At 39.7% G+C, this 27,804-nt stretch overlaps 2 protein-coding genes across 3 annotated transcripts in view; one reads left to right on the top strand and one right to left on the bottom strand.

Moving 5' to 3' along the window:
- The window catches only part of LOC131792405 (cilia- and flagella-associated protein 44-like), a 23,690-nt gene extending 16,474 nt beyond the window's left edge, over window positions 1–7,216 (top strand). Inside the window, exons 25-35 of one of the 2 annotated variants that reach the window (XM_059109776.2) lie at window positions 84–193; window positions 1,685–1,808; window positions 2,001–2,203; window positions 2,668–2,796; window positions 3,292–3,406; window positions 3,860–4,177; window positions 4,782–4,943; window positions 5,246–5,442; window positions 5,565–5,622; window positions 6,030–6,197; window positions 6,447–7,216. In XM_059109776.2, coding sequence (XP_058965759.2) covers window positions 84–193; window positions 1,685–1,808; window positions 2,001–2,203; window positions 2,668–2,796; window positions 3,292–3,406; window positions 3,860–4,177; window positions 4,782–4,943; window positions 5,246–5,442; window positions 5,565–5,622; window positions 6,030–6,197; window positions 6,447–6,776 — 1,914 coding nt within the window. In that variant the 3' untranslated portion in view covers window positions 6,777–7,216. The remainder of the gene's footprint in view (window positions 1–83; window positions 194–1,684; window positions 1,809–2,000; window positions 2,204–2,667; window positions 2,797–3,291; window positions 3,407–3,859; window positions 4,178–4,781; window positions 4,944–5,245; window positions 5,443–5,564; window positions 5,623–6,029; window positions 6,198–6,446) is intronic. The other variant, XM_059109784.2, reaches the window with a different exon arrangement.
- Window positions 7,085–27,804, bottom strand: LOC131792430 (centrosomal protein of 164 kDa). Its single transcript, XM_059109800.2, has 33 exons — window positions 27,633–27,804; window positions 26,708–26,819; window positions 25,271–25,487; window positions 24,033–24,374; window positions 23,656–23,790; window positions 22,867–22,932; window positions 22,396–22,476; window positions 21,233–21,322; window positions 19,856–19,953; window positions 19,163–19,243; window positions 18,444–18,497; window positions 17,769–18,303; window positions 17,381–17,581; window positions 17,145–17,204; window positions 16,673–16,735; window positions 16,008–16,151; window positions 15,351–15,434; window positions 14,836–14,904; window positions 14,469–14,596; window positions 14,097–14,168; window positions 13,516–13,801; window positions 12,703–12,736; window positions 11,892–12,026; window positions 11,202–11,286; window positions 10,743–10,836; window positions 10,224–10,289; window positions 10,074–10,130; window positions 9,484–9,594; window positions 8,744–9,324; window positions 8,222–8,322; window positions 8,006–8,069; window positions 7,648–7,797; window positions 7,085–7,440 (listed from the first exon to the last, which is right to left on the bottom strand). Exons 1-33 carry the CDS (start codon window positions 27,703–27,705, stop codon window positions 7,320–7,322), a joined length of 4,590 nt encoding a protein of 1,529 aa, XP_058965783.2. The 5' UTR covers window positions 27,706–27,804; the 3' UTR covers window positions 7,085–7,319.

Raw genomic sequence — 27,804 nt, 5'->3', positions numbered from 1 at the left:
GATTGGTAACCTACTTCCTTTGCAGTGAAGTCTGTCTACAAGAATTGTGTCGTTTTGTTTATACTTGCACTTTCATTTTGTAGTTGAAAGAAGTGGTCGCACAACTCGAGGAAGTACAGCGCAAGATCGACCCGTATTCCCGACGGACCATTCCGAAAATACCCGAAATGATGCCTGATGAATGTCCCGAAAAGTAAGTTTTGTTAGAGAGTCAGTTTATGGTGGAAAACGTCAATCAAAATCAGGAAACCAATCAGAACTGGATTTGACAAGTTCAGGACAAAAAAGTTTTTTTTTGTTATCTGAAGATTTTTTCAGATCGATCAAGTATTGGAAGCTTTCTGTCTCTTTCCACCTTAGTAAAGAAAAACGAAAACTTTTCTGCGCCTCATTCGCCGAAAGAAATTTGTGTTTGCTCATAGGATTGAGCCGCAATTCTGACACACTCTTCACAATAAAATAGTATTTGGTGGTAATCAAATATTTCTGGACAAGCAGTGCGTTTCAGTGAAAGCAGCTTCCGTTTATTAAAGAGAACTGCGGTCATTTATAAATTTCTTACATTTTAACTTGTGGACGTTGTAAACAGTGTTAGGTATCTTTTTCACGCATGGTCGGTTCTGGACAGTGCTTTTCATGTCGGCCCCAATCTTTCTTTTGGCAAATTTCATCGCAGTACAAATTCACACGACAACCACTGCACATCAACAAGGAAGCACTCACTTTTCCACAACTTGCGCACTTTGGTATTTCTCTCTCTCGTTCAGTTCTAGCAGCCTTCGGTTTTGAATCTTCTCTTGCGCGTTTTTTCCTCTTTTTTATCGCTGTGAGCTGATGAATTGTTTTCTGCCGTGTTTCATCTTTCACCTTCGCCATCTCCTCCTTGTGGGTGCGTTCTATGTCATCAAGAGCTTTTTGTAACTCTTTGTTCTTGTCATTTATCAAGGCTTGAATAGATTTCTTTGCGGTGCTGTGCACTTTCTCAACAGCTAGTTGACTTGCTTCTCTTTCCCTGTCGATCATTCTCCGGAGAAGTTCTTTTTTCTTTTCAACTTGAACTTTCTCCTCATTGATTTTCGCGGCCGCCACCACGGCAGCCGTTTGTAGCACGCTCTGTCTGTAATCATAGATTAAGTTTTCTGTACTTCTCTGACAAGAGTCCATGGCATCTTGCAGTTCTTTAAGCCTGTCTAGTAGGTTTCTAGACATTTTTCTCAACTGAAAAGCGTGTTAGTGGAACGGAATCTGAGACAATAAGTCTATCTACACCTTGCACACTGAACAGGGTTTTAGCGCGGTGATTGTTATTTTTGGTTGCCATGGATTTCCTTTTAAACATTGTTGACGTGTTTACGTGTACTTGCGCGCGCGAACGTGAGATTTGCAAATGGGTTAATGGAGACGTTGGTTAATTAATGCTTCAAAAGAGTTGATTAAAACTTGTTTTCTCGATGCCCTCCAAAGTGATAATAGTAGCAATAAAGTTAATGTTTTTGAGAATAAATAAGTTGTGACCCTTATCAGAGTTATTTTGATGGGCCCAAACATTTATGTATGCCCGCGAATATGAACCAAATTGTCTTCATTTAGATTGTGTTATAATAGTTTTTCTGTTCATGGGTGAGTTCTTAATAGAAAACTGGTGTAAGGTCGATTATTGATTTTATTTCTGTTTCGTTTGTAGGCGCCTTGAATACACACGTGAGCAGTTACTTGAATTCAAGAAACGAATGGTTGAAAAGGTTAATCAGGGAGAGCAGGGAGGGGGATTTGGAGGTTTTGGTGGATTTGGTGGCGGGGGAACTGAGGTGAGCAGACGTTTGTTTTCAACGGGGAACTCATAGACTGCGTTTTTGCTAACTTGCTGAAAGATTTCACGACTGGCCTTAGCTACACAGGGGTTTATCTTTGTGCAGAACTAACTCATGGACCTCTTTATTCTTATTTCTCTGTGGACATTGTATTTTCTCTATATCAATGTTATCCACTTGTCCTTTCAGACCTCAAAATTGGCTCCAACAAGCAAGCCAGGGACACAGCAAAGGGACCGCTCTACCTCTTCTGTCTCTGTACATTCCCTTGGAAGGCCCAAGTCTAGTTTGAGTACTTTGACGGACAAAGAAACCCCCGAGCCCGCGTTAGAGGACATCAGCGAGGACCCGTCCGTGCTGGAGCAGGAAATGCAATATGAAGAGCAAATCAGGTTGGACAAGTATTCTTTCAACAATTTTTTTTGTTCGGAGGGGAAAGGGGGCGGGGTGGGGGCGTATTTGAGTGAAAACCTAATTGATTCGTCAACAAAAGGAACAGGAAAATGTCTTACTAAATAAGTGAAAATGGCACACTATTAAAACGTGCGCCAAAATGAAATTAGGCAAGGAACGCAAGAAAATGGGCAACCGGCGGCAAGCACGGGAAACTGGCCAATCAAAGGCAAGCGCGGGAATGGTCCAGCTTGTCCCACGCGCGGGAAAATATGTCAACACTGGCTAACCGGGGAATTTTAAAATTGAAAGTATTGTGCGTTTTTTTTCGGTTTTGTCGCATGCAAGGTATTGTGACTTCAAGGCTCACAGTGTCCCAACAACTCTGAACCCTAACTCTAAACCCTGAAACTTCCACAAGTTTTTTAACATATGATATTGAACAATCTATTCTGCAATCCAGGTTACAATACGAACAAGATGTATTGATCGACAATATCACCAGCACATTGGAAAAATTTGATGCCGATCTGCGATACCTAAGACACGACAAAATGCATCTAGAAGTTGCTGTGAAGTGCGCTGACTTAAGGTGAGTTCCATATAGTAAAGGGGTTTGAAGTTTCTTAGACTTGAAGCGGCAGGTATGAAAACAGCAAAATAGGGGGTCTCCCAGTCTCAATTTTTTTCTCATCGCCTTTTCCTTCGAATTTCACGATTTCTCTTTTTGCCCTGTTGACGTCAGACCGCGTCGGGGGTGGGGGTGGGGGGAGGGGGGGAAGGGTGGGAGGGCTGAGAGAGGGATACTAAGGGTAACTTTTCGATTATCCCTCTTGGTGTTCCAGTTACTCTATTCCACGAATCCTGGCGTTAAGCGTTTGGGTTTTTTGTCAAGAAGCAGCTTGAAAACCAGTGTAAGCTTTATTTATTTACCAATTCAGTAACTGTTGCACAGGTACAATAAATAATGATTAAAAACGACAATAAAATGAGATATTGCTGTAAAGTAACAGAACAGAAATTGTATTTATGAAATTATGGGAAGACTCTAAGCCTCGTTTGGTTGATTTTGTTTCTTTTTTGACAGGCAAGTTACTCTGTTTGAAGAATTCATGCTGCTAAAAGAGTTCGAGAAAAGAGAGAACAGCTTTGCTAACAAAGTAAACACTAAACTTTCTGAGAAGGAGGAGATGCAGGAGAAGGTATTAAGAAAGACTTCACAGCGATGAGCTGTTTGTTTTTTTCTTCAAACGTTGGTTGTCGTGTGGCAAACTCAACAAAATATTTTTATATTCCAACTCATTTTCTGAGCACTGCTCCAGCACTCATTATTGGTTTGTCGATTTTATTAGACCTGGCGAAACTGAAAAACCTATGTTCTTGTCGGCGCACGCAACCAACGCTGCTTAGAGTTCAAAACACCTGAGAAATTTGTATTGTCATCTTCAAACTCCCGCGCGTATCACGTGCAGTCTGCGTAGAAGTGTATAAACTAATTGGCCCTACTTAAAGGACAGATTAGCTTGCGCTGTATTTGTATATCTATTTGCGGAAAAAAATGCGGGCCAGCCAGTTAAAACTAATGGAAAAAGGTGTTTGTCTAATCTTTTGGTCTTGGCTTGAGCGATAACGGATCAAACTTGTTTCTCCTCCAGGTGGAAGACTGTCAGTTGAAATTAGACTCTAAGAAACAAGACATCGAAAAGCTCCAAGAGCAGGAAAAAGCGCTGTACACCACATTCACGGCAGCTCTTGGTGAGAACAACAAGTTCGAGTCGTTTTTGACACGCGTTTTTAAGAAAAAAATCAAACGTGCCAAGAAGAAAACTCAAGCTGAGGAGGGTTCGGACGAAGAAAGCGAGGATGAGGACAGCGACGAGGATTTGTCATCCAGTGATGAAGAGGATTCTGACGCAGAGGAACTGGACGACAGCGTGTGTCCACCAGGGTGTGACCAAGCTTTGTTTGATCAGGTGTGTTACTTATCCTTTGTACATGGGGACTACTACATGGAGTGGCTGACGCGGTGGCCTAATGATTAGCGCGTCGGAATGTGGATAGGGAGGTCTAGGTTTAAGCCCTTCATGGGTCAATGTGATGTGTTCTTGGGCTAGACAATTGTATACTTGCAAATTGTCAGGGAAACCTGGTGAATTGCTTGGAAATAACCCTCAATGGAAGTAATATCCTGTCTAGTGGGGAATAGTAATGTTCAAATCGCTTCATACTACGTACAATGGAATAAGCTTCGACAGTAATATGCCCTCAGGCTCGAGCAACTTAACTTGACTTTATTCGTACTTACTGAAATCAGTTTCGCTGAGTTTCTATGTGGGTTTTTTTAATTTATCGTCATTCGGTTTGATCATGAGGTTCTTGCTCGGGTAGAGAGGGTAACCGTATCTTCTGCTTTAAAACAAGTGAATTGCGTAGTTGATTGATTGACATGTTGACTAACTGATTGACTCGCTGATTGGTTGGATGACTTAATGATTGACTGGTTGATTGATTGATTGATTGATTGATTGATCGCTTGATTGATTGACATGGGTGCTGATTTTTATATCTCGATTCAAGGTTTGTCAGCTACGCGAACGCCGCTTAGACCTGGAAGAAGAATTGGCAGAAGAGAAGAAAACAAGCGAGTCCTTGAAGAAGGAATCTGACGCACTTGTAAAGAAAGCAAAGATCATCGATGGTGCCTTAAAAACGGCAGAAGCTGATTTGGAAGCTTTCCAGGTAAGCAGAATGAATGAAGTATAATTTACTGCCATTTTAAAATCCTAAAAATAAAACAGCGTATGGGGTCGTTTTGCGGTAGATTAAAAAAATTGTTTGAATAGGAGTAAAATCTTAATTCATAATTTTCAATGTCGAACAAAAGCCGTTAAGATGAATCGGAGTGGATAGGGATTTTTTAAGGATGAAAAAGATTTTAATGCTCGGATTGCAAATCATAAACGTGAGTCTTTCAAGATGCGTAAGCGCAACAGAGCTCCTTAAAACTTGCTAATCAGCTTTTTTTTCCGAAATAATTTTAGCGTGAGAAGCAGCAAAAACTTAACGAACTGGACGTGGTTGTGGTGCTCAGATTTCATCAGATCCAGTACATGATAAACAGTGTGCTGCCTCAGGATCTGTCGCAGTGTCTTGTTTTTAACAGCCCTGGACTGGTACGACTACAGCACAGGATCAAAGAGCTGGAAAAAGAGAAGGCTGAGCAGAAGAGACTTTATAGGTAAGATAAAAATATGATTTGCATCTTAAATTCTCTTTTATACAGACGATTATAAAATTTATTTCTACTTGCATTTGTTGTTTAGGTCACCCAAATCTGAGTTGTTTTTATTCATCTTTTAGGGAGCATCGCCAGACTCATGTGCAGCTCATCCGCGACAAGAAAGTCCAGGAAAACAGGGTAAGGTTACTGTGCAGCATCTAATTGGCCAAATCACAGGAAGCCCTCTATTGAACTGATGTGCACGAAGCAGTGTTCTTTTTCGGGAGAACTGTCGCACATAACAACAACAACAACAACCAAGTAGCCAAAATTATGGGCCAAAAAAACTCTAAGAATGGTAACAGAGTAACGGTTTCTTTAAAAACTGGATTCTTTGATCGTCCTTTTTTCGCCATGCGATCGGGCGTTGCAAGTGATTACTATCTTTTCTTTGGCCGCTCCCCACTCGCTGATGCTCTTCGGATTGAAAATAAAGAAACAAATAAATGAATAATTGAGTGAGAAAATAGATAGGAAAGGAAAAAAACTCACAAAATTACCATGACTTATAAGTAACACTGCATCGTAATGTACTTCGTCCTTAGATCGGTGAATTGGAAGAGAAAGTTCGTAACATGTTGATGTTGAAATTTGGCCGATTGGTGGATCTGGAAAAGCTTGAGACTGTTACAGTAAACAGAACTGTCGAGGAACTAAAGGAGAAACTCAGACAACAAGAGTCTAAGAGCGCCGCGGAGATCGCCAAGTGGAACGTGAGTTCTTCTTTAAAACTTTACGTCAAAAGTATCGGAGGGTAGATAGCAATAGAGGGGGGCAAGTTTGAAATACCTCTCTGCTTATTTAAGAAATTATGTTATTGGAAAAAAACAAAACTGTGTTTTCGCAGTCAAATTCTCCCCACATCACAGATTTCTGGTTCTGCTCTTTCTTTACTTTCACCACCGAATTGGTTGTCGAGACCTACTCCTGGTTTAAGTTGATTGTTGTTGTTGTTTACTTAGAGCAAGATTGACTCCTACAAGGGCAAGGTGACGCAACTTACTCGGGAGAACACGCAGAGATTGGACACTTTCACTGTTTTATTGCAAGAAAAGAAAGAGCTTGAACAGATGCTGAACTCACGACAAAAGTCACTTGGTACGGAGTTTACCGGAAGTCGTAAGGCTGACATCCGGGAACGGCAGCGTTTGGTCCAGCTGGTGCAATTGCAGGCTCAAGAAATCGACGCTCTCAAGGATGAAATAACTTTGCTGTCACGTAAAGGCGGGCATATTCTTCCACCGGCACAACCACCCCTCCCTCCTGGACAAACACCCATACCCAATCAATAACTTGTTATCGATTTTTTCTCGAAAAGCCGAGTTTGAGTGTAAGAACTTAGTAGTTCTCAGGGTTTTTTTCATTGTTCGCGTAATTGTTTTTATACATGCACTGTAAATAATGGAATGGAGTTTGAATATTGGTCAGGATTTCAAAGATGGAGTATGAATATTGATCATGATTTCAAAGATTACGTTCAAGCTTCGAATAAAAATACTTCGCTTTGAAATCGGATGAGATCTTGTGTGAATACGTTCTTCACTGTCATTACAAGGAGATTGCTTAGCAGAGCAAAACCTGACAACTAGTGGCAAACAGAGACGTTTTTCAATTGCTTTAATCAGATTCCCTGCAATCATGAGTGTAAACCCTAATCACACACAAAAACCACCTTTCACAAAATCGTCAATTCCTTAGACATAGTCAAGTCTTGCCTCTATAACGCAAGCATCAGTTTTTTCATTAAAATTTCTTCCAGAATTTTCTTACGTTAAACGTACTCCTTTGAAACTCAGCACCGCTAGGAACTTGATAACGCTTTTGTAGAACTGCGATCAAACCCAACGAATTTCATTATTTTCATTAAGCGTTAGCCGAGGAGGCCTGAATGATGACGAATGACCACTTGACATCCCTGGCGGAAAGTCTCGTGCTGATCCTTGGCTAGAGGGGAATCTAGGAACGAGTTAAGGATGAATTCTTTGTTCCTTTTCATTCGTTCCAGCAATTTGTCCCGTTAATTACGAAATTACTCGAAAAGTAATTTTTTTCTATATATAAGAACAAACTGAGGCGCGATTTCTAGTATTTAACGCTATTATAGCCCACCTAGTTGATATATAGGCCTGAAAAAAAACTAAGTTGAAAACGGAAAAAGGATACGAAACTGCTCTGTCTTCCAGTCCCCTTGCGTTATTAACATGCAGCCCTGCCTCGCGCCGAAAATTACGAAGCCACTCGGCATGAGACTGCAATCGCTCAGCGGTGCTTAACTCCTTCTCCGAGGTCCAGTCCTTCACGGTTGCTGGCTCCCTTTTGAGGATAAATCAATAAAAGGAAAAGAAATCTTAGAGAGAATGACAGCCTATTCATTCGGGTGTCGTCCAACAAAAATTAGAAAAATTATACAGTTGTGTTGTTAGCGTAGCTCGAGTTAAAAAAAAAAAAAAAAAAACCACTCTCGGATTTCCTTGCGACACCCAGCTCAGATTATAAAAAGAAAGTGCATCATTTTACGTACCTTGACCCTGACAGACTAATGGTAGGTCCGAGAGAAAGTGAGGCTGGCGAGTCACGTGACTGATCTGAAATAGGAAATAGGAAATAAAATGCTTCGGTGTTCTCTACGATATAATCATGCGAATGGAGATAAAAATACGTTAGCACTCAAATTAAGCCATTTATGTTCTTCAATGTTTTTAAAATCGTTGCTGTTTAGTCATGATGTGAACGTCACCTCCAAAGTAGGATCTCCATTTCCTTTCCAGTTGTGACTCAGTGCTCTCTTGGTTTCTGTATGGAGCCTGGAATTGCGGAGGGGCGCTTTTCAAGGGATTGCTGTGGCAAACAATAAAACAAAAGAATTAGATCTAAGCGTTCTAATGTCTACGGCACTCGTGAAATTTTAGTCTTGACGGTGTCCTGAGTAAGACCTTCAATTCGATCAATTAAGTACAAAAGGAAATAAGCGTATGTATGGTAATTTAAAAGAGAATGACACACGGGTAAATCCAACTGCAATAGTTATTTAACCTCAAGCAAGCCCGCCACATTTTAGATAAACCGTTATTGTATTGTGGCGCTTCTTGATAGCATAACGCGACTGGGAGTACTGCGGCTCCATCGCACAGGATACTGGTCCAATACTGGCAATACATGTAACAAAGGAAGCATGGCCTTGGCTAGGATATACCGGCCTATGCTAGGATATACCAGTGACAACAACCCCTCTTAAAAGAAATCGTCGAAAAAAACTCACAAAGTACTAGTTTGTCCTTGGCGGCTGGGTACCGCAGGACCTCCGGTGGGAACCACAGGAACACCAGCACCTCTCGAACGATAAGGATCTGTTGCTGTGCCAGACTGATAAGGGGCCTGGGCTTGACTGACCCGACTTCCTTCAGGATAAACAGGCGCGGCAAGCGGCTCCCTGAGGGCATCAGGAAACGGCTGCGTGACATGCTTAGCCCTGAAGGGGGCCGGCGTGACACTTGGGTAAGTAAAGGATGGTGTACGAGATTGAAGTAACGTTAAAATTCGCGCCAAGTCCGTGTTTATCTGCTGCAAAGAGTAATGAACGGCTTCGGAGCTGTCTTCACCAGTGGAGGGTTTCCTCAGGTTTCTGGGAAGGGCCATTTTCGGCTGTCTGCTGCCCATCTTGACGTCACTTCTTCTTACGTTTCCGCTTATGACGTCACCATAGTCGCTACTGCTGATGCCGCTGCTGTCGTCATCATCAAGAGTCTTACGCGGCGTTTTCCGAGGACGGTGCCTGTCTCTTGTTGGACGAGCGTTTTTGGAATACCCAAGGAATGTGTCTTCTGAGTCCGAGGCAGTTGACTGTAAATCAAAAAGAAAATATTCTTAACACTTAAAGAGGGTAGTGCTGTTAATGTTAGTTGAGAGAATTTGGCATTTAATGCGCATCGCGAAATTACTTAAAACCCACCAATTTCAAGCAAGATAATTTCGAGTATAATAGCAACGATAATACCTTACCATTCCGCCTAACAAGGCATTCTCCAAAACCCTGAGCCTATCTTCCTTCTGTCTCAGCAGTTCTTGGCCAGCGGTCATGTTGTCCATTACCACTCCAAGCTCCGCTTCCTCCTGGGCAACAAGAAAATATCCACAGTGTAAGGCTCCTAAATGAACAAGTGTGCATGGAGACAAGAACGCATCTGGCCGCACTGTATAAGATTCACATGTACCACAATCGGTTAGTTTGCCAATTGTTGGCAAGTAAACACCCTCATGGAACGCATCTTAAATCGAGTACTTAAGAACCAAAGCGAAAGTAATCAAAAAGACCTTACAGAGCAGAGAAAACCGTCAAAAGGAACCAATCGCCACTTGCTTGTGAAGGTAATGTGATATTTCTTGACCAATCAAAGGGCGCAATGGAGTAAAAACCAAATTAATACCCTGCCACTTTCGACACTTACTGGAAAACTACCCTCAAGTTTTCCAAAAATCTTTTCCTATGGTCCTCCTTAAAAGGGAAAAGGAGAAAGGGAAGGAGACCAGGCGCGACGGCAAATGGTTGAGTACTTTCCAGAGTTTTAATCTAAAAGGAAAACCGTCTTTACCTCATCTAAGCGTGTTCTTACATCTTCCAAAAAATTAGCATTACGACTGGACAGCGGCTGCAAAAGGAGAAAGAGGAGTCAATGTATAAAACTTTCCTGAATTATTCTCACCATTCCAGAGTAGTTTGAATTATGCATGTTAAAACAAACCTTTCCTCGTGAAATGTTCCGCGACACATCATTTGTCCATTCTTTCCGAGCGTCTTCTAAAGCGACCTGATGAGGAGGAAAACCCTTGCTACGTAAAAATTTACAGTCTGTAATTGGATCAGAATTGGCCCATTTATCGTATGTTATCGCAATACGAGGTGACTAGCTGTGTTCTTTATCTCTCTTAATAAGACGCTTTTCCACCGTGGGTTACAGGTAAGGAATCCAACTGGCACATTCAAATCACATTGTTTCGTTAAAAGTCATAATCTGGTATGGAACAAAAACATTATCCTACACCTATATAACTTGATACTCGAGATCAAGGATCATTGCGTGAAACGCTTTCCGTAAATCTTTCAAGCAAATAATTTCTTGGAGGTCTTTTACATGAAGAAATTGTGATATGTTCATAATAAATCAATGAAGTTTTTGAAAATTGTTGAGTGCATCTATTAAAGATATCATCAGGTGGAGGTGAATCGTACCCGTTTAACCCTAATCTAAAATTCTGCTTACTTGTCTTCGTTGCACAGAGCGCCGTTGTCGTCGTAAGAACTCCTTTGCCCTTGTTATAGCATCTCCTTCTTGCGCAATGCGGCTTTTCAATTCACTGCAAGAAAAAGCACGAACTTTTTAGTCCAAACTTGTTGACCAGTCCTTTTCTTTCCAACTTGAATTCTCGCGCAAATCAATAAAAATCGGAGAAAAAGTCTCGACTCGCTTTTCCGAGTGCCTCGCTCCCAAAAGTTCACGCGGCGCCAAGACTGCCTTGAGCGCCGGATTACGCTCTCAAATTAAATAGGAACTGCTCTGTGATGCTGATGAAGGTACAGAACCAACACAACTTTTCATCAAATTCTATTCTCAGAGGCACCAGAGCTTAGCTAAACCCTATCCTGGTAACCTGAATACTAATTTTCCAAGTTTAGTGCTTTTTATAACAATGCAGGACTGTCTAATGTGTGACTTTTTCACCTGTTACGAAGTTCAGCTTTCTTCTTTAAATACAAAAAGGTTCCTTGGACATCCTCGGAAGAACTTTCATCAGATGATATGTCCGCTACAAAACATTATAAGAATACGTAATCAGCCCCGAAAGAAACTTCACAATACCTTTACCAATATTTATACTGAACAATTAGATGAGCTCGAGATTTCTATCACGTGTTATTTGACGAAGACGGACCCCTTATCAATTATCACGCATAGAAATCGAGAGCAAGTAATCTAGTTGTTTTAGTACAAATCTACTTGTAATTCAACGCTTAAGAACAAGACATGCTTATGGTTACGATTCATTTTGTTTACAATTGCAGCTTGTCGGGCAAATCACCTGACTCACAATCTATCATGGAATAGATAGCGAGTGGCGTAACTAAGCAGATCGCAGCATTCGTAAAAGAACGTTGACAAATTTGTACTAAACTAGTATCTGAGCGCTTTTCAACTGTGAGTTGTACAACCAAAATCCTGGTAATAATAGTGACCGGAAATGCAAATATCACAAGAAGCCAGAAGTAAATAACGCACAACACATACCAACCTGGCGTCAAGTACAGGTAAACACGCGAACCTTTAGCTTTGCATCTAATTGGCTGAGAGAGCGGCGTCCGTTTTCTGAGCTTAGAATTAGTCTAACCTGCACTGACATACATTGTCACTCACCTAAATCGAAAGCTCTCCCCAGTCCACCAGGCTCTTTGGGTGCTCGGACTCCTGCTGGGCCTTTCTTGGCCGTAGAATGCACAGGTGCCCGGGGAGAGAATTCACCTGGGGAAAGGTCCTCGCTGTCTGAACGAACTGTAAACAAAATACTAACATTTTAAAGAGGGAGATCAAATTTGTAAAGAATTGAACAGCAAAGAACATTCCAACATAATAACTTAAGGCAGTGGAGAAGTTGAGATGAAAGAGAAATCAGATTATCGCTACGAAGTCTTTAAATATATAGCCTTGCTTAAAATAAACTGCTGTGCGCCTTTTACCGACAATGCACCAAGTTTCAAGTATTGGAGCGCTTTTCTACTGCGCGTCGTAGAACTAAAACCTGTGGAATCGCAACGGACTATCAGAATAAAGGATAATATTACAATGCACTAAAGAGAGAATTATTGTAAATGGACTCTCACGCTGGAAAACGTATGCAACTAGTTAACGATTGGCTTCTGTTTTGTTGTATCTGATTGGTTGAGAAGGAGGGGCGAATTTTTGGAACCAATCACAAAGTGAAGAAAAGCAAAGGCAATCCCCGTTTACTGTACACATTCAATAAGAAAGCGCCCCTCATGACACTAAATTGGGTTTTAAATCTGAAATTTAATGTGGAATTGAGCATTTGATTGATATTATAAATCAATATTATCGGGGGGTTTTACCCGGAAGAGAAGTGAGAGTTACTAATGCGCCTGCTCCGATAATATAACAGATCAAATCGCGTTACTGATTAATTAATCATTAATAATTATAATCATAGTACCTTTCATGTCTGAAGGTGGCACCAGACGATTGCCCTATAAAAAAATTAATATTCTTGTTTGAACATTCTTTAAGGTCACGTAGTATTGATGTAATGCAACTAAAATAGTTGTGTTGTGAGCTTCCGGAAATGTTCTAGAATACTCTGTAAATGTATATAAGGTCTCAGTCGTGTAGTAGTAGTCAGTTGTGGTTTTCGGGAGAGACTAGTTACCTGGAAAGCTATACCGAGAGAGCTACACCAGTATTGTGGAAGATTGTTCATTTCGAGGAACTTTGGAGACAACTGTGAGATTGTATCAGTGGTGAGCTAAGTTATAGTTTTTAGTGGGCTTAAGTAAGTTTATAAAGGACAATTACTGTATTTTCCATAGAAGTCGCACTCAAGTAAGAGTATTACAAATTGTTTAATACAGTTGTTGTGTTTGTAATAGTGTAGTGTTCTTTCTTTCGGTCAAAAATACCATAATAAAGAAAAAATAAGAATGTATAGAAGTAGAGGTTTTAAAAATAGGGACACGAAGGCATTTCTCGCCTGAAAGGCAAACCGCTGATCGCACGTACACTTAAGCAACTTTTCAAGTTTCCCCATGCACCTAGGTGGAGAGAGACACTGTTTAGTGCCTTACCCAAGAGTACAACACAAAGACCTAGTCAGGGCGCGGCAGAGCTGAATAACGAAATGCTACGTGACAGGTATGCGGTCAATAACGCGGGCTCAAGCGCACGAGGTTTAAAATTCAGCGAAATTTGCGGAGAAAAAAGGGCTGGCATTTAAGACCGAGGCGTTTGTTGATACGGTCAAGGAAGGTACCTGAGAAGCGGAAACACCAGGAGGTTCCAGGTCCTCGACATGTAGAGCTTCATCTTCAGAACCCAAATCAGCCCCTTGTTTTTTGGGTCTTTTCTTTACATCTCTAACTTTCGATGTGGAGGCCACTGGCTTATCAAGACCATTTTCATTTACCAGGGTGTCTTCGTGTTCACCGTTAGTGATGGTTTCTTCTTGAAGTTTATCTCGCTGAATCAGAAGGTCTTGTAGCTCTTCACTCTGCTTTCGACAACTTTCTTTCAGTTCTTTCAGATTTTTCGTAAGATTGCTGTGATGAAGCAATTAAAAGAGGATTAATTACAAGAATACCCAGAACTCTTTCTATAAACACCTGCCTATGGTGTAACGAGCAGCTGTGCCCGTCAAAGAGGTCGTGAGGCGAAACTCAAACACGAAAGCTTGTTCGCAGGCTCAACAGACAGCGGTAAGAGGTCTTAAAGGCGGCGGTAGAGCACTGGTAACCAGATTTTCTTGAAACTCGTGATTAACAATAAGGTAACGCAATGATATTCGTGTGTAACGGTCGAAGCTGGAAGATAGCATCACGCAGTCTGGTAACCAACCTGATATCATGCTGAAGCTCTTGTTTAGTTTTGCTTAACTTGTCCAATTCGATTTCAAGGTTCTTTTTCAATCTGTAAACAAGAAAAGAAACCAGTTGATATCTCATATCACCCTCGTGTTGGCTCCCAAAATCATCTGGTATGGTGAGCCATTAACCCTTTACACTCTCGCATCAATGTGTATATTCTCCATACTGCTCCTTATACATTTTCTGTGGTACCTACAAGGAGAGGTTGTTTGACAATCGGGAGTGTCTTATTAGTAAGGAGAACTTAGATGCTAGTCAGCCTCAGGGGTTAAAGGGTTGAGTTAAAAATAAAGCGTTACATACCGAATTAATAAATTAATATCACGAAATTCGAAACATGAACCTGTTTAATTTGTTTAAGTCACGTTCACTACTTGAGATGGCTGCCTTGATCTCATCTAACTGAAGCCTTGCCAGTGTTTCATCCTCTCCTGTCGATGCCGCTGCTTGCTCGCCGGCTCGAGCTAGAGCCTGCGGGAAAGAGACGATAAAACCAGATGACCTTACATTTGCGTAATAGCAACAAAAAGGAAAAAACACAATGTTAAGCATACAGTACAAGAGGAGTAAGAATATACCAGCAAAGAACCACAGTAATGATATAACAACAAATTCTCAATATTAGCCAAGAAGGAATGTATAATCACTGGCCAGGAGAACTTGAACAGGCCGGCTTTTTAATCAGAGGAGTGAAAGTTTTTTAAAATTACCTCTCTCTGCTGCACAAGTCGCTTTCTTTCCTCCTCTATTTCCTCTTGATTCTCCTCCAATGCTCTCCTCTATGATAAAAAGAACCAAAGGGGAAAAAGGGAAAATATTCATGAGTATCAAGGAAATATTTTAGTCTTTCATCAGAGAAACTCCCAAACGCACGTGCTGTAGCAGTCAGAAAAATTGTTTTTGTTATTGCAGCGACAAGGGTACCCGACAAGCACGAGTCTTCGCAACTAGTGAGCAAGGAATATCAGAAATTTAATGCTTTAATTGCAAGTTTATGGTGGTCAAACCACCAGATTCTGCGATTTCACCCAAGCCAATGTAACCAGTGGAACTCATCGCCTAAAGAAAACGAACACTTTGTGATAGACACATCGCGCTCCACATCAAAATTAAAGCGAAACAAACGATCATGCTTTATCATTGTTGTATTTCAACACGAAGTATGACCGTAACCCTTCCTAATGATATTGAATGTTCACGGAAAAAACTGTTCAAGTTGGCATACCTGGGCGGCTAATTCTTCCTCCTCTTGTTCCAGTGCCTCGCGCAGCTTGTGAAGATTGTCTTGTTCGGTTGCCATACTTGCTTCCTGATATTTCAATTGAAAAAAACTACCATTATTTCACAGTACATCAAGTTTGTATAAAACGAAATTGTTCGCGAAGAAAACAAACCTTAGTGAGGGGAATTCTGTAACTTAAGCCACTAGCGAAACTGAAGTTTAAGACTTCGAAAACGAAATTTCCGCTCAGCGTTTAATCTGAACGCCAAGCAAAACCAACTTCACCTTGACATAAACTATAAAATATTAGATATATTATAATATATCAAAGTTTTTCGCATTTAGCATAAAGAAGGAATGCGTCAATGGTGTAAACGTCTACAACCTATGCTTCCACTACTGAACTACGTGATGATCAAATAACGTAGCTTTAAACTAAGCTAGCAGAGGAGCCGAAAAGCAACCTTTTCCACACCATGAGCCTTTAATCATAGTTCTTCAAAACATTTCAACTAATGGTTAAAACTCAAACTCAGTAGGAAGCAAGAGACTGGTGCCTAGCAGCGCGTATTTCAAGCCCACTTTCCCACGGCCATGCAGTGCCACTACTCTTATTTGAAACTGAGAAGTCATTTACGGAAACACAAAGTAGAAACAAACCATTTGGTTGAGTTCGCTTTGCAGCTGGTTCTTCTTAATTTCCATCTCCTGTCGTAGCTTGTTCACATTCTTTTCGTGTTCTTCAGTTAAATTCCTCTTCTCCTTTTCCCATTTCTCGCTCAAGTCAAACCTTTCCTTGGTCTCCTGTTCACACAATTATAACAAGCGCGTGAAATACACCACTCAGTAAAGTAGAGCATACAAATGGAAATATATTCAAGCCATGCGCGGCCATTTTTTTTTCTCATAGTGCCTCTCCATACCAAAATTTCCTGGAAACCTGGAAAAATGCCGCGGGAACCTGTGATGAAATAGCTTCCTTTGAATAGGTTACTTTTCGAATGAATGTCAAAAGTAATCCAGGTTTACTTTAGTTTTGTTTTACTTCAGTCTGTGATTAAGTTTAGAAAACTCGCGCCACGCTCTACACCAATTAGACGCCAAACGAAAACCGATCGTGACTTGGTCGCCTGCGTCCTCCCGCGCATTTGGAAGTTTACCGGCCCGTTTTTACTTTGAGTCCTCATTGGCTAATGATGACACAAACCTTTATTGTGATTGGCTGTTGTAATAACTTTGGTTTTGGTTTAACGAGAGTCGAATGAAAATTGCTTTACAAGAATTTCCAAAATTGTTAAGGAGAATATTTTTCTATATCGCATCACCTGTTCCTTCCACTCTTGTTTTATGCTGTAAATTTTCTTCTCGTATTCTTTCTGCAAAGCCTCCTACAAAAAAAAAAGGTTTAAAAAAGTTAACAACGGAAATTTTGACTCTTAAAAGGTGAATCCTTTCAAAAATGGTATCTGTTGAAAAAACTGAACTCAAGGGTGAAAAAAGCGAGGCGGCGGCCGAGTGGTTACCGAGCTGAACTCTGCTTCGAAAGGTCTGGGTTCGAGACCTGGCTGGAGTCAATGTGTTGTGTTCGTGGGCACTCTACTCTACTCTACCCCCCCGACCAGAGTAGCTGTAAAGTGTCCTTGCAACCCGAAGAAATTTGCTTGGGGGCTTAACACTGGCATTCTATTCAGGAGAAGTAGCAACGTTCTCAGCCACAAACGAAAGAAATCGGTCGAAGTGGCGACAGTGAACAGTTACTAGGTCCTCAAAATTTCGCCAAATAGTCGCTCAACTTACTAGCTGTTTCTCGTTCTTAGCTTCTAAATCTTTTCTCCTTTTCTGAAATTCCTGTTGAGCCTTTCAGGAAAGACAAAAATAATAATTAGCTAAAGAAATTTTCTAGGCGTGAACAAGACGCCATCTGGGATTTTTCCGACAAAAAAGGAAAACTTCCTTCGACCATCAAATTGTCTGAACAATAACTATAAGCAACCAATGCAAAAGGGTGAAGAGAATTTCCAGATCACTTTTACCTCTACATCCAGTGAGTCCATACTCATGGTGAAGTTAGCTTTGGATTCCGCCGCAGATCTGCGCGCAGCAGTTAATTCGCTGTTTTGCGCCACTTCTAACTCACTCTTCAGTTCCTGCAATGCTTTCTCGTGCTTCTCAGCTAGCTCCGTTTTTAGTTGTTGTAGTTCGTACTCATTGTTTTGCTGCAGCTCTTCCAACGCCTGCAATATATGAATTATAATAAAAGTAGTGATATGCATTCAAATTGCGCATTTACATGCGTTCAAGGCTCTTTTTGCGAGGGACTTTAACGAGACAGCATGTAGCATTTTACTAAGAAGGGCAGGATATTTCTCTGAAAATGATTCGACGCGAAGTATTTTAAAACAGCCTCCCTTTCAAACGTACCATCTCTTTTTCTTTTTCTAATTTCTCTCTTAATTGCTCTACAACTTCGCTCTCTTTATCTTTCAACTTCTGTTTTTCTTCCTCCATTTCAGCTGCAAACGTCTCCCGCATCTTCCTCAAACCTTTCTCTCGTTCTTCCGCCATCTTGTCGTTCTCTTGATCCTCCTGTTCTTCCAGCTCCTCTCTGAGTGCTTTCAAAGCCTCTTTCTTTTCCTTTCTCAGTTCAGCCTCTTCCTGTTCTTGTTCTCTTTGTATCTGCTGTTTTAGTTTCCGCATCGCATCCTGTTTACCTTCCTGTAACATGGCTTCCTCCTCTAAAGCGTCTTCTCTGGCTTTTTCTCCGAGTGTTTTCATCACAGCATCGTGTTCCTTTGCCAGTCGTTCTTCCTCACTGTCCTGTTCTTTTCGATATTGCTCTTGGAGCTTCCTCAGAGCATCTTCTTTCTCTTTCTGTAGTTTCTGCTTTGCCTCGTTCAGTTCTTTCTCAGTGGCTTTCCTCATGTCTTCGATTGCTTTGGCTGCTTCTTTTGCTAGCCTACAAAACACATCGTAATTTTTCTAACAGTTACATCACCAAACTTTCAAGGTAGAACTGAATCAGACTTATGATTACCATAGACACTGTAAAAAAAAAACGGGTTTTTTAAATTTGAGATAAAGAGAGCTTATATTTACTTTTCTTTTTCCTGATTCTCTGCTTGCTCTTGTTCCCTCTGATCTGTTGCTCTTCTGCAATTGAAGACACAAAGATTCAAAACACTAAACAGCCACCAAGGAATTGCATCATCAGTACTAAGAGCAATTTTCGATTGAACGTCGAAAGTAATCTGTGATTGCATTGGTTTCATTTCACTTCGCTCTGTGATTGGTCTCAGAAAACGCAAGCCATTTTTTCAACCAAGGATATTCAATCCGAGATTGCATTGATTGATTAGTTTTACTTTACTTCACTCGGTGATTGGTCCAAAAAACTCACGCCAGTTTATCAACCAATGAGATTCAAAACCAAAACAATTGCGATTTCGTCAACCGTGTTTGCTTGTTTTCACTTGGAGTTCTCATTGGCTTCTTGGATATATTTTCTTTGCCCTGATTTACGGCTTATATTACTATGGTTTTGGTTTTAGGACACTCAATTGTTTTAAATTGTGTTAATTCTTACAGCTTTATTTCTGGTGTCCTTATACCTACAATTGTAGATTCGTGCGTCCTACATGTACCCTTCGTCCGACCTTACTTTCGGTTTTTAGACATGCAGCTTAGCAGGTGTCACTGGTAAAACTGTTTGTAACGCTCTGATTATTGCAGCGTTAAAACCCTGATAACTACTGCGTTAAAAAAGGCCCCTCACTTGACGATACAGCTGGGATTTTCAGATATATTCTCACTCTTACCTTTCTGCAGCCTCTGCTTGTAACGTTGCTCTCTGTAACCTGTCTTCTTCCTTATTCGTTGTTACACCACTCTCCTTGTTACTAAGAAATGAAACACACACACACACACACACACCAAATTTAAGATATAAGTTAAGGATTGCTCGTGAGTCTGGGAGTAATAAGTGGGCATCTGTCAACTTTTCGGGCACTAGACAAAATGGGGGGGGGGGGGTGGGGTGAGAAAGGTTAGAGAAACACTGGAGAGGGCGGGAAGAAAGGATAAACCTACAACACTTTTTATTATCCATTTACAAGCAGGAGAAAATGCCGGAAAGCTCCACAACCTTTAATAAACCCAACATTCAGGAGTCATAGTTGGCTAACCCACTCAATCCACTCGATTAAAATGGACATTACTCAGAAATTGAGAAAAAAAAACAAAAGTCGTCGATAGTTTAAGGCCTGGTAGAGGTAAGAAAGTGCCCAGACCTGTTTCTGCATGAGAATGTTTTTCGTTTTGTTTGGCCAAAGAAGAAGAAGTTAAGAAGCTGCGTCTGTGCGTAATCAATTAGTCTAAACATTAGGGGTTGGACTCTCTTGAATAGTATCTGTGTGCTTTATTCGTTTCTTTCCTCTTGTCTTATTTGTCGTAGACGGTTTTGGGTGTTGCCATCATCCAATTACAGTACTATTGTAGTCATTGTTGTTTACCTTGAAGGACTTGGATCTCGAATCAAAATGTCGCTACTCCTCACCCCAGCCATCGTCCTTACACTACTGCTCACAGCTGCAAGTCCACCAGCTTGAGCCTGGAAGGAAAATTTGGAAACATCACAAGCTCATTTGGGGAGGAAATAGGGTGACCTAGTGGTTAAGACACTGAACTGCGGGTCAAGAGGTCTGGCTTTGAAACCTGGAAAGGTTATAATGTTGTGTCCTTAGGCAAGATACGGTGCACTTTACTCTCACAGTGCTGCTCTCCACCCAAGAGTATAAATGGGTAGTGGCAAATTATCGGGTTACAGTCAAGTCGCCCGAGAGTCATCTCGCCCGAAGTCATGTCGCTGGAAACCTGAGTCATGTTGCCCGAAATTTTAGTTATGTCGCCCGAAAAAATAAATTAATCTAAAAAGATCTGAATTTCAGACTGTTAATAGGCAATAACGTTGAGAAACTTTTTTATCACTAAAGCGCTCTTTTTTTCCAACAACACCATGAAGATTCTGAAAGCGTTGTTCGTTCCTTACAACAAAGGAAAACGTTGTCCGTTTCCAACAACAAAATAAAGCGTTGTTCGTTTGGTATGTACTTGTTTCCTACTCACGGACAGTTCGTAAGCTTGAGAAACTTTTTCTTGGTTTCTAACACAGCCATGAAGACTTTCTGGTCTTTTTAGTATTTGTTTCTTCGGGCGACTTGACTTTTTTTTCCGGGCGACATCACTAAAATTTCGGGCAACATGACTCAGGTTTCGAGCGAGATGACTCTCGGGCGACTTGACCGGTTACCCAAATTATCATATGAAGTGAACCTAATGACGACTTTTGGGTCACTTCCGCTCACATAAAACCATTCAAAATGTGGCTGACTTTCACAGACAACAGTCTTTTTTAAGGACTACTCACACTCAGACAATAAGAAAACATGATCAATCAACTCCACACGTGATCAGCATGTGATTTCTCCAATGAAAATTTTTAAGATTATCCAGCAAACAAGAATTGAGGAAAGAAAACTTATCCAGTGAATTGTTTGATCAAGATAGAACACCAAATTCTCTCACCTAATTAAAGGAAATGTATTGCAAATGATAGAAGGGAGAATAGCTAATCAGATCATGGATTTCAGCAGTTGACTTGGAAACTCTCGCTATAGTGTATTAAGCATTGTGCAAACCACCGCATTCAGTCAATCTGTCAGTTGGTTGACCGGTAACTCTGACAGTTGCTAACTTGACACAACATGCATGACAGACACATGTTGATTTTGTTAAAAATGGCCCAGTCATGAGCAAATTGGCACATTTTGTTTTCATGAAAGAAATACTAACAAAATACAAATTAGGGTCTTTTACATCGCAATATACACCTCTGACTTAGTAGCACTTTGTGCTGGACTTAAAAGCTCTGCACTCATTCCTTCCAGTCTGTCAGATAATGTCCTGTTGATACCAAAGTCCTGTACAGAAACAAAATCAACACAATTAATTTGAACACTTGATGCCAGTTATTCACACAAGGTCTATCCTACACGGTAATCGGTCAAGTCGCCCAAGAGTCATTTCGCCCGAAGTCATGTCGCCCTAAACCTAAGTCATGTTGCTCGAAATTTTAGTAATGTTGCCCGAAAAAAAAAGTCAAGTCGCCCGAAGAAACAAAAACTAAAAAGATCAGAATTTCAGACTGTAAATAGGCAATAACGTTGAGAAATTTTTTTATCACTAAAGCGCTCTTTGTTTCCGACAACACCATGTGGGAACCAAATTTCCGTTTTCAGATCAGATCTTTTTAGTATTTGTTTCTTCGGGCGACTTGACTTTTTTTTGCGAGCGACATTACCAAAATTTCGGGCAACATGACTCGGGTTTCGGGTGACATGACTTCGGGCGAGATGACTCTCGAGCGACTTGACTGTAAACCATCCTACACCACCATTTTACGCAATCAATGGGCCTCAGACTTTCTTTAAAAGAGGGTTGATTTGGTTAAATAAATGTCCTTCGATTTTTAGCTTTTGGCCCTCTTTACACAGATCACAAAGAAAAAAAATGCAGCTTAACTGAGGACATAATTTTGTTAAACAATGGCTAAACTTTGTTTAAATAATTAGACCTTACTTTTCATTTATATGAATTTCCATTTTTTAAGTCCAAAAGTTGTGATAAGATGATTATAAAAGACCACTATGTGAATATATTTATTAACCTACCAATCATGTACCCTCCAAAATTTCATATGTCATCAGATGTAAAGTTGTACATAGACATGTTGCTATGACCTAAAGGAACCCTTGAAATTACAGGATTTTGATTTATGGGAGAAAATAAAATTCAAAATTTTCACTAAAAGGAGTGAAAGGGGAATTTGGGTAAATCAATTCATATCAATCAGGTCCATCATTCAATCATCCACAATAATTTTACAAAGGCCTAGACCATTGACTCTCTGTACATACACTGGCACAGTGCACATCACCTTTTTCAGACCCCAAAGGCACAGTTATAAAACAAAAGGTCAGTTTAGTGTGCTCACCACTTCTTCTCCATCATCAACATCACTCATCGATGGTGTGGCAGGAGTCTTGATATTGGAGCTTTCTTCCACTTCTGAGTCCTAAAAATACAATAATAGAACAGATTTGTGTTTAGTCTCTAACTGGTAATCATATCTTACAAAACCTGGTAAGTAATTTTAATATCTCAAAACAAAGAGGTTCTGGAGTTGAAATCCTATATAGTTTATTTTCTGCAGCCTTGAGCTGAAGTCCTTTGCTTAATATTGAATCTATAAATAATGGTTACCATTATAATAGGACTGAGTGGAGTCAAATTTAGTCTGTAATCATACAATTGATCATCAAAATTAGATGACCACAAAGGATTTGTTAATCACAAGTATGATTAAAGACTGGATTGGAAGACATGAAGTCCTGTTGAAAGATTTCTTAATTCAATCATTAATGTTTGCTAAATGAAGGTATCTTCATACATCAAGTAAACTCACCTCATAGCCAAGTGCTCCTATGTCATATACACCAGCAAGATCAATTGTTGGCCGTCCAAGATCACTCTGCAAATCAAAACAAATAGTCAAAATCTTTTCAGACCAGATATAAGGGAAACAATTTACATCACATATGAAGAGTGGCACCTTCAAGTTTTGGAGCCACATTTTCTGATTTTCAAAATATGTGGGGAAAATAGTAGAATTCATCAACCCTTTAACTCCATTATCTGATCTTTAATTCTCCCATCTGGCTGCAACACATTTCCTTGTTAACTAGTTACAATAATTTGGTGTTAGAGCATGATAACAAGTCTACTACCTAATAATTTTGAGTATTCTCATTATCAGTTCGCTTGACAATGCATGGATATTATAGGGAAAAGTTACATGTTTATCACTTCTGGGAGTTAAAGGGTTGACAAATTTTGGTAACCAAGGTATTAAGGTAATAGTGGAGCTCGCAGAGTGTAGCCCCGTAATTATACAAAATAGTAGTAACCCATCAAGCTGAAAAAATTTGGATGTACGACCGTACGACCATACAACGTGCTACTTTTAACATGCGTAGTCAACTGTACCGCAGGCACGTCAACGCCACAGCTTTGTCCAGTAGTCCAGTAGTCAGTGCACTGGGCTCCGAGTCGGACAACCTGGGTTCTAGTCCTGGCCAGGGCAAGGCATTGTGCCCTTGAGACGTGCAAGGAAAAAAAATGCAAGCTCCACTTTTAGGCTTGGCTAAATCTATACATTACCTTGGTAACTGAAATCTGTATACTAATTGCATACCTTGCCTTCCTCATCATCTGAAAGATCAGTCATAAAGTTCAGATTTATGTTGTCTCCTAATCCAGTGCTTAGGGTGATTGTTCCACTACCATCACTGACTCCTCGACCAAACTTTTCTTGATCTGTTGACTGTTTCTGGTTTTTATAAATGCAACAAAACTCAAATTAATTCAAACCTAACATACTGGTCAATAAATGTGATGAGCTGACATTCCCTATGACCATTATATGTAACAGTGGAATCCTAATTTTTCAAACCAATTATGGGAAAGAAAATTGACCTTCATTATAGAGAGCTTCAAAACTGGCTGTAAAAAAAGGGTTAACATTTTTTGACAAAAGAAGAAAGGACTGAATATCAAAAGCCTTGAACTTACCCCTAGTGAATCCTTAACGCCACCAAGAGGAGCCTGCTTGAAAGGATCCATATGTCGTTCTGCACCTGAAAACCTTCCACTAGTTCGAAGCCCACTGCTAGAGCCTCCACCTAGGGGGTTTTTTCCCAGAGAACCTCCAAGGGAGGTCCCACCAAGAGAACCCCCTCCAAGAGAGCCCCCTCCAAGAGACCCCCCTCCAAGAGGGCCCCTACCTAAAGTGCTCCCTCCAAGGGAACCTGTACTTGCTCCAAGGGAACCACCCAGTGAACGTCCTGGAGATGAATCTCTCAATGGAGCCAAGGAACCTTCACCTTTCAGTGGTGCCAAACCAGGGCTAAGAGACTTAAAGAGGACATTGAACAAATCACTTTCCAATGAAAAGAATAATAAAATTCAAATTAGCTGCAAGATATCTTCAAATTGGAGAAAGGGTTCCAACATTTTCATTCTTTTCCTAAAAGCCTGCATAGTTAAGAAACAGGAGAATTAAAACAGGACCTTTTTACGCAAGGAAAGGCTTGGGAAAGATTCATAATTGTACAGCCTGTATTTGCTGTCTAATGAATGAATGAATGAATGAATGAATGAATCCCAGCAAAAGTTAATGACAATTCAAGTACAAAAATTGTCTCTAAACTGCTGGGTGTCCATGAGAATGCTCAGGCTACATGCAGAATTAAGCAATTATTGAGGTTTATTGTTGGAGGGTTTGATGAATGAAAATACTTTGGGAAAGGTTCTAAGGTTTCTAGAATTAAATGACTTTGTTATGGAAATTTATTTTACAAAACATTATTCTTAAGTTCTTTAGCCTCTGATTGCAGTTTTCTGCGTCAAAGTGTATTTGTGTGTCCACCACAATTTCAGCTTTTGTCATCTTTGATCATCAGACAAGTAGATAAATATATAATGATTAATATACTGCAGTTGATTTGTCAACTCCTTCTTGTAACTTTAACCCTTTAACTCCCATAAGTGACCAAGCCAGAATTTCTCTTTACAATATCAATACAAAATCAACCAGTTAAGTGTTGAGAATAAAGAAAAATACCAATTTGGGGATAATTAGTTGATCCAATACTAAATTCTCTGAACTAACATGATAAGAACTGTATGGTTGACAGTAAGGAGAATTACAAATTTGATCTAGAAGTTAAAGGGTTAAGTGTCCAAGAAGAATTTAAGAATTACTAAATGCACAATTCATTAAATCCATGTTATATCAATCAATATTTTACCCTTTGTTTATTTAAAGATCCCTCTAGTGACTTAATCTTTTTGCCTCCATCTTTTTTATCCTTCTTCTTATTTTCTTTTTTTGCTGACACACTCAAAGTGCTTCTTCTTCTCCTCTCCTCAGTAACCATGCTTCTATAGTATTCATCACATGGGTGATCCCAAACGCTGTCACCCGTGTGGAAATTAAAGTAGTAAATATCTCCAGTGGCATCTTGACTGAAAAATAATTGTTCAAATAAGGAAAGGTTATTAACCTTTTCACTCCAAGAAGTGATTATAATAGAACTTCTCCCTGTAATATCCACACATTCTCCAGCAAACAGGTAATGAGAAATTACACAGACTTATCAGATAGAAGTTGTTATCTCAATCAAACGACCAATTCTCTACAAACAAATTTACAAGGAAATGTGTATTAACTAAGTGGAAGAATTAATAATCAGATCTTGGGAGTTGAAGGATTCATTAGAAGTGCTGTTACAGGTTGTTTCACTAACTTGTACATATTGACTTACTCACTCTGGCCCTTTTATTCTGAAGATCTCAAAATCAATTCTTGTCACAGCTACACATTGACATTTTTTTTAGTATTTTATATAATTATTTAATCTTGTTTGTATGCACTGCATGCCATTCCTTTAGTGACGTTAAGGCCGTGTGATTTATGAGACCTCATAAAATAAATGGTTGAGTTCTGGAAAACAGTCCTTATTTTTATGGTTGAAGCACTTTACATGACAATTCTACTATTTATCTCCTATACATTTGTTATAATTATGGCTCTGAGAATGAAGTGTTAAATTATAAAATATAATATTGATTTTCTTTCTTTCACCAACTCGCAAAGCATAAGCAAGTAATATACAAGCATGTTTACCCTTTAACTCCCAGAAGTGATTGAGAGGCAACTTCTCCCTATCATACACATACATTTTCTAGAAAACAGGTAATGAGAACAATTAAACTTATCACATGGAAGTTGTTTTTTCTTGATCTAACACCAAACTTCTCGAACCAATTTAGAAGGAAATGTGTAGCAGCTAGTGGGGAGAATTAACAATCAGATCTTGGGAGTTAAAGGGTTAAACCATTGAATAAGGTGCATTTATTTTATCTCTCAGTTGGTACATGCACTAGATGATTGGTCAATTTAGCAAGCTGTATTTTATTACATGACACTCTACTATTCATGTCTGAATTGAAACTTTTCCTCTCAATTTGAACCCATACTGTAAGTTACAGAACCTCCTTTTTTCTGCTGCCATTTTGGGCTCAGGCCATAAATCTGAGCAGAAAAAAATTGGTCCGTAACTTATAATACAGTCCTTGAACTCAGTTGGTAAGAGTTCCTTATTGTTTTTATAACTAAAATCTGGTCAAAGTGTTTATTACTAAACTTGGAAGTTTAATGGAGATTAAAGCTTTATTCTACTCACCAAGGTTTCCAATCAGTAGGTAGAGGAGCAACAATACCTTCCCTTGCAATAAACAGAAGATCTCTTTCGTTAATAGGATCTATACCTATTGATTGAGCATACTCAAATATCTCTGCAAAGGAAATTTGAAAAAAATTACAAGTGCAGTGCTATTCGCCTCAGCACTCAAACATAAAGATTATACCAAAACTCATAGATAAATTACAATATAAAAAGTACACTTTTTTAAGGTCTCAACAGCTAGGATTGCTGAAGACTTGCACTCTATGGCCAGTTTTGAAACAAAATCGATAACTCCTTCGCACTAACAAGATTTCAAAGTTGATAAGTGTGTTAATCATGAAAAAGATGCTTAGTTAAACTCCATTCCTTGATATATGGTTGATCAAAAGAAACCAAAGATAAATTTGCTTAACAATTATAAGTCAGAGAAAAGTCTTGAGAAACGTTATTTTTCCTAACCTGATTGTATATTTTGTGTTCGCCTGACCATACATTTGATCATTTAACTGCAGTTACACTTTGTTTGTTATTCATCTGACGTTGTGGCAGATTGTTATTTATATATTGTTTTGGGGAGAGGTAAATTTCTAAAATTATATACCCACTTTAGTTATTCTTTTTTTTTTCTTTTTTACAGCGTCGAACCAAAGAACTCTTATAACAGATTAACGTTTTCTACATCAGAGTGCATTTGTACGTCTACACGGTTGCCTACCTACATTTCATTTACTATCGGGCATCTTCGATCGCCAGACCAGTGGATTAAAATTGATGATGAAAGTTGAACCACCAATATCTCAATGTGACCTTCACCGTGTCCAACAAATTAGAAAAATATTCCGAGCTTTATTTCAATCACTAAAACCTTGGATGAACTTAGACGTAAACATGACAAAAACTGCAAAGTTGAAATTTCATTTACCTTGTTCTGTCGGTTGATAGTTTTCATCATATTCCTCTTCCAGGATCAACTGACCGTTGATCATAGTAGCCATAATGGTGTAATTATTCTTAAAAATTATTTTCTACAGGTGGTTTTCGAATAAACTGATGCAAGTTAGTACGAGCAAGTTGAACGGTGATAGAGACGCCAT

This window comes from Pocillopora verrucosa, chromosome 6 (assembly GCF_036669915.1).
Source record: "Pocillopora verrucosa isolate sample1 chromosome 6, ASM3666991v2, whole genome shotgun sequence".
Lineage (NCBI taxonomy): Eukaryota > Metazoa > Cnidaria > Anthozoa > Scleractinia > Pocilloporidae > Pocillopora > Pocillopora verrucosa.
Note: the sequence above shows the minus strand (reverse complement) of the source record. Positions and strands in the feature narration are given on the sequence as shown.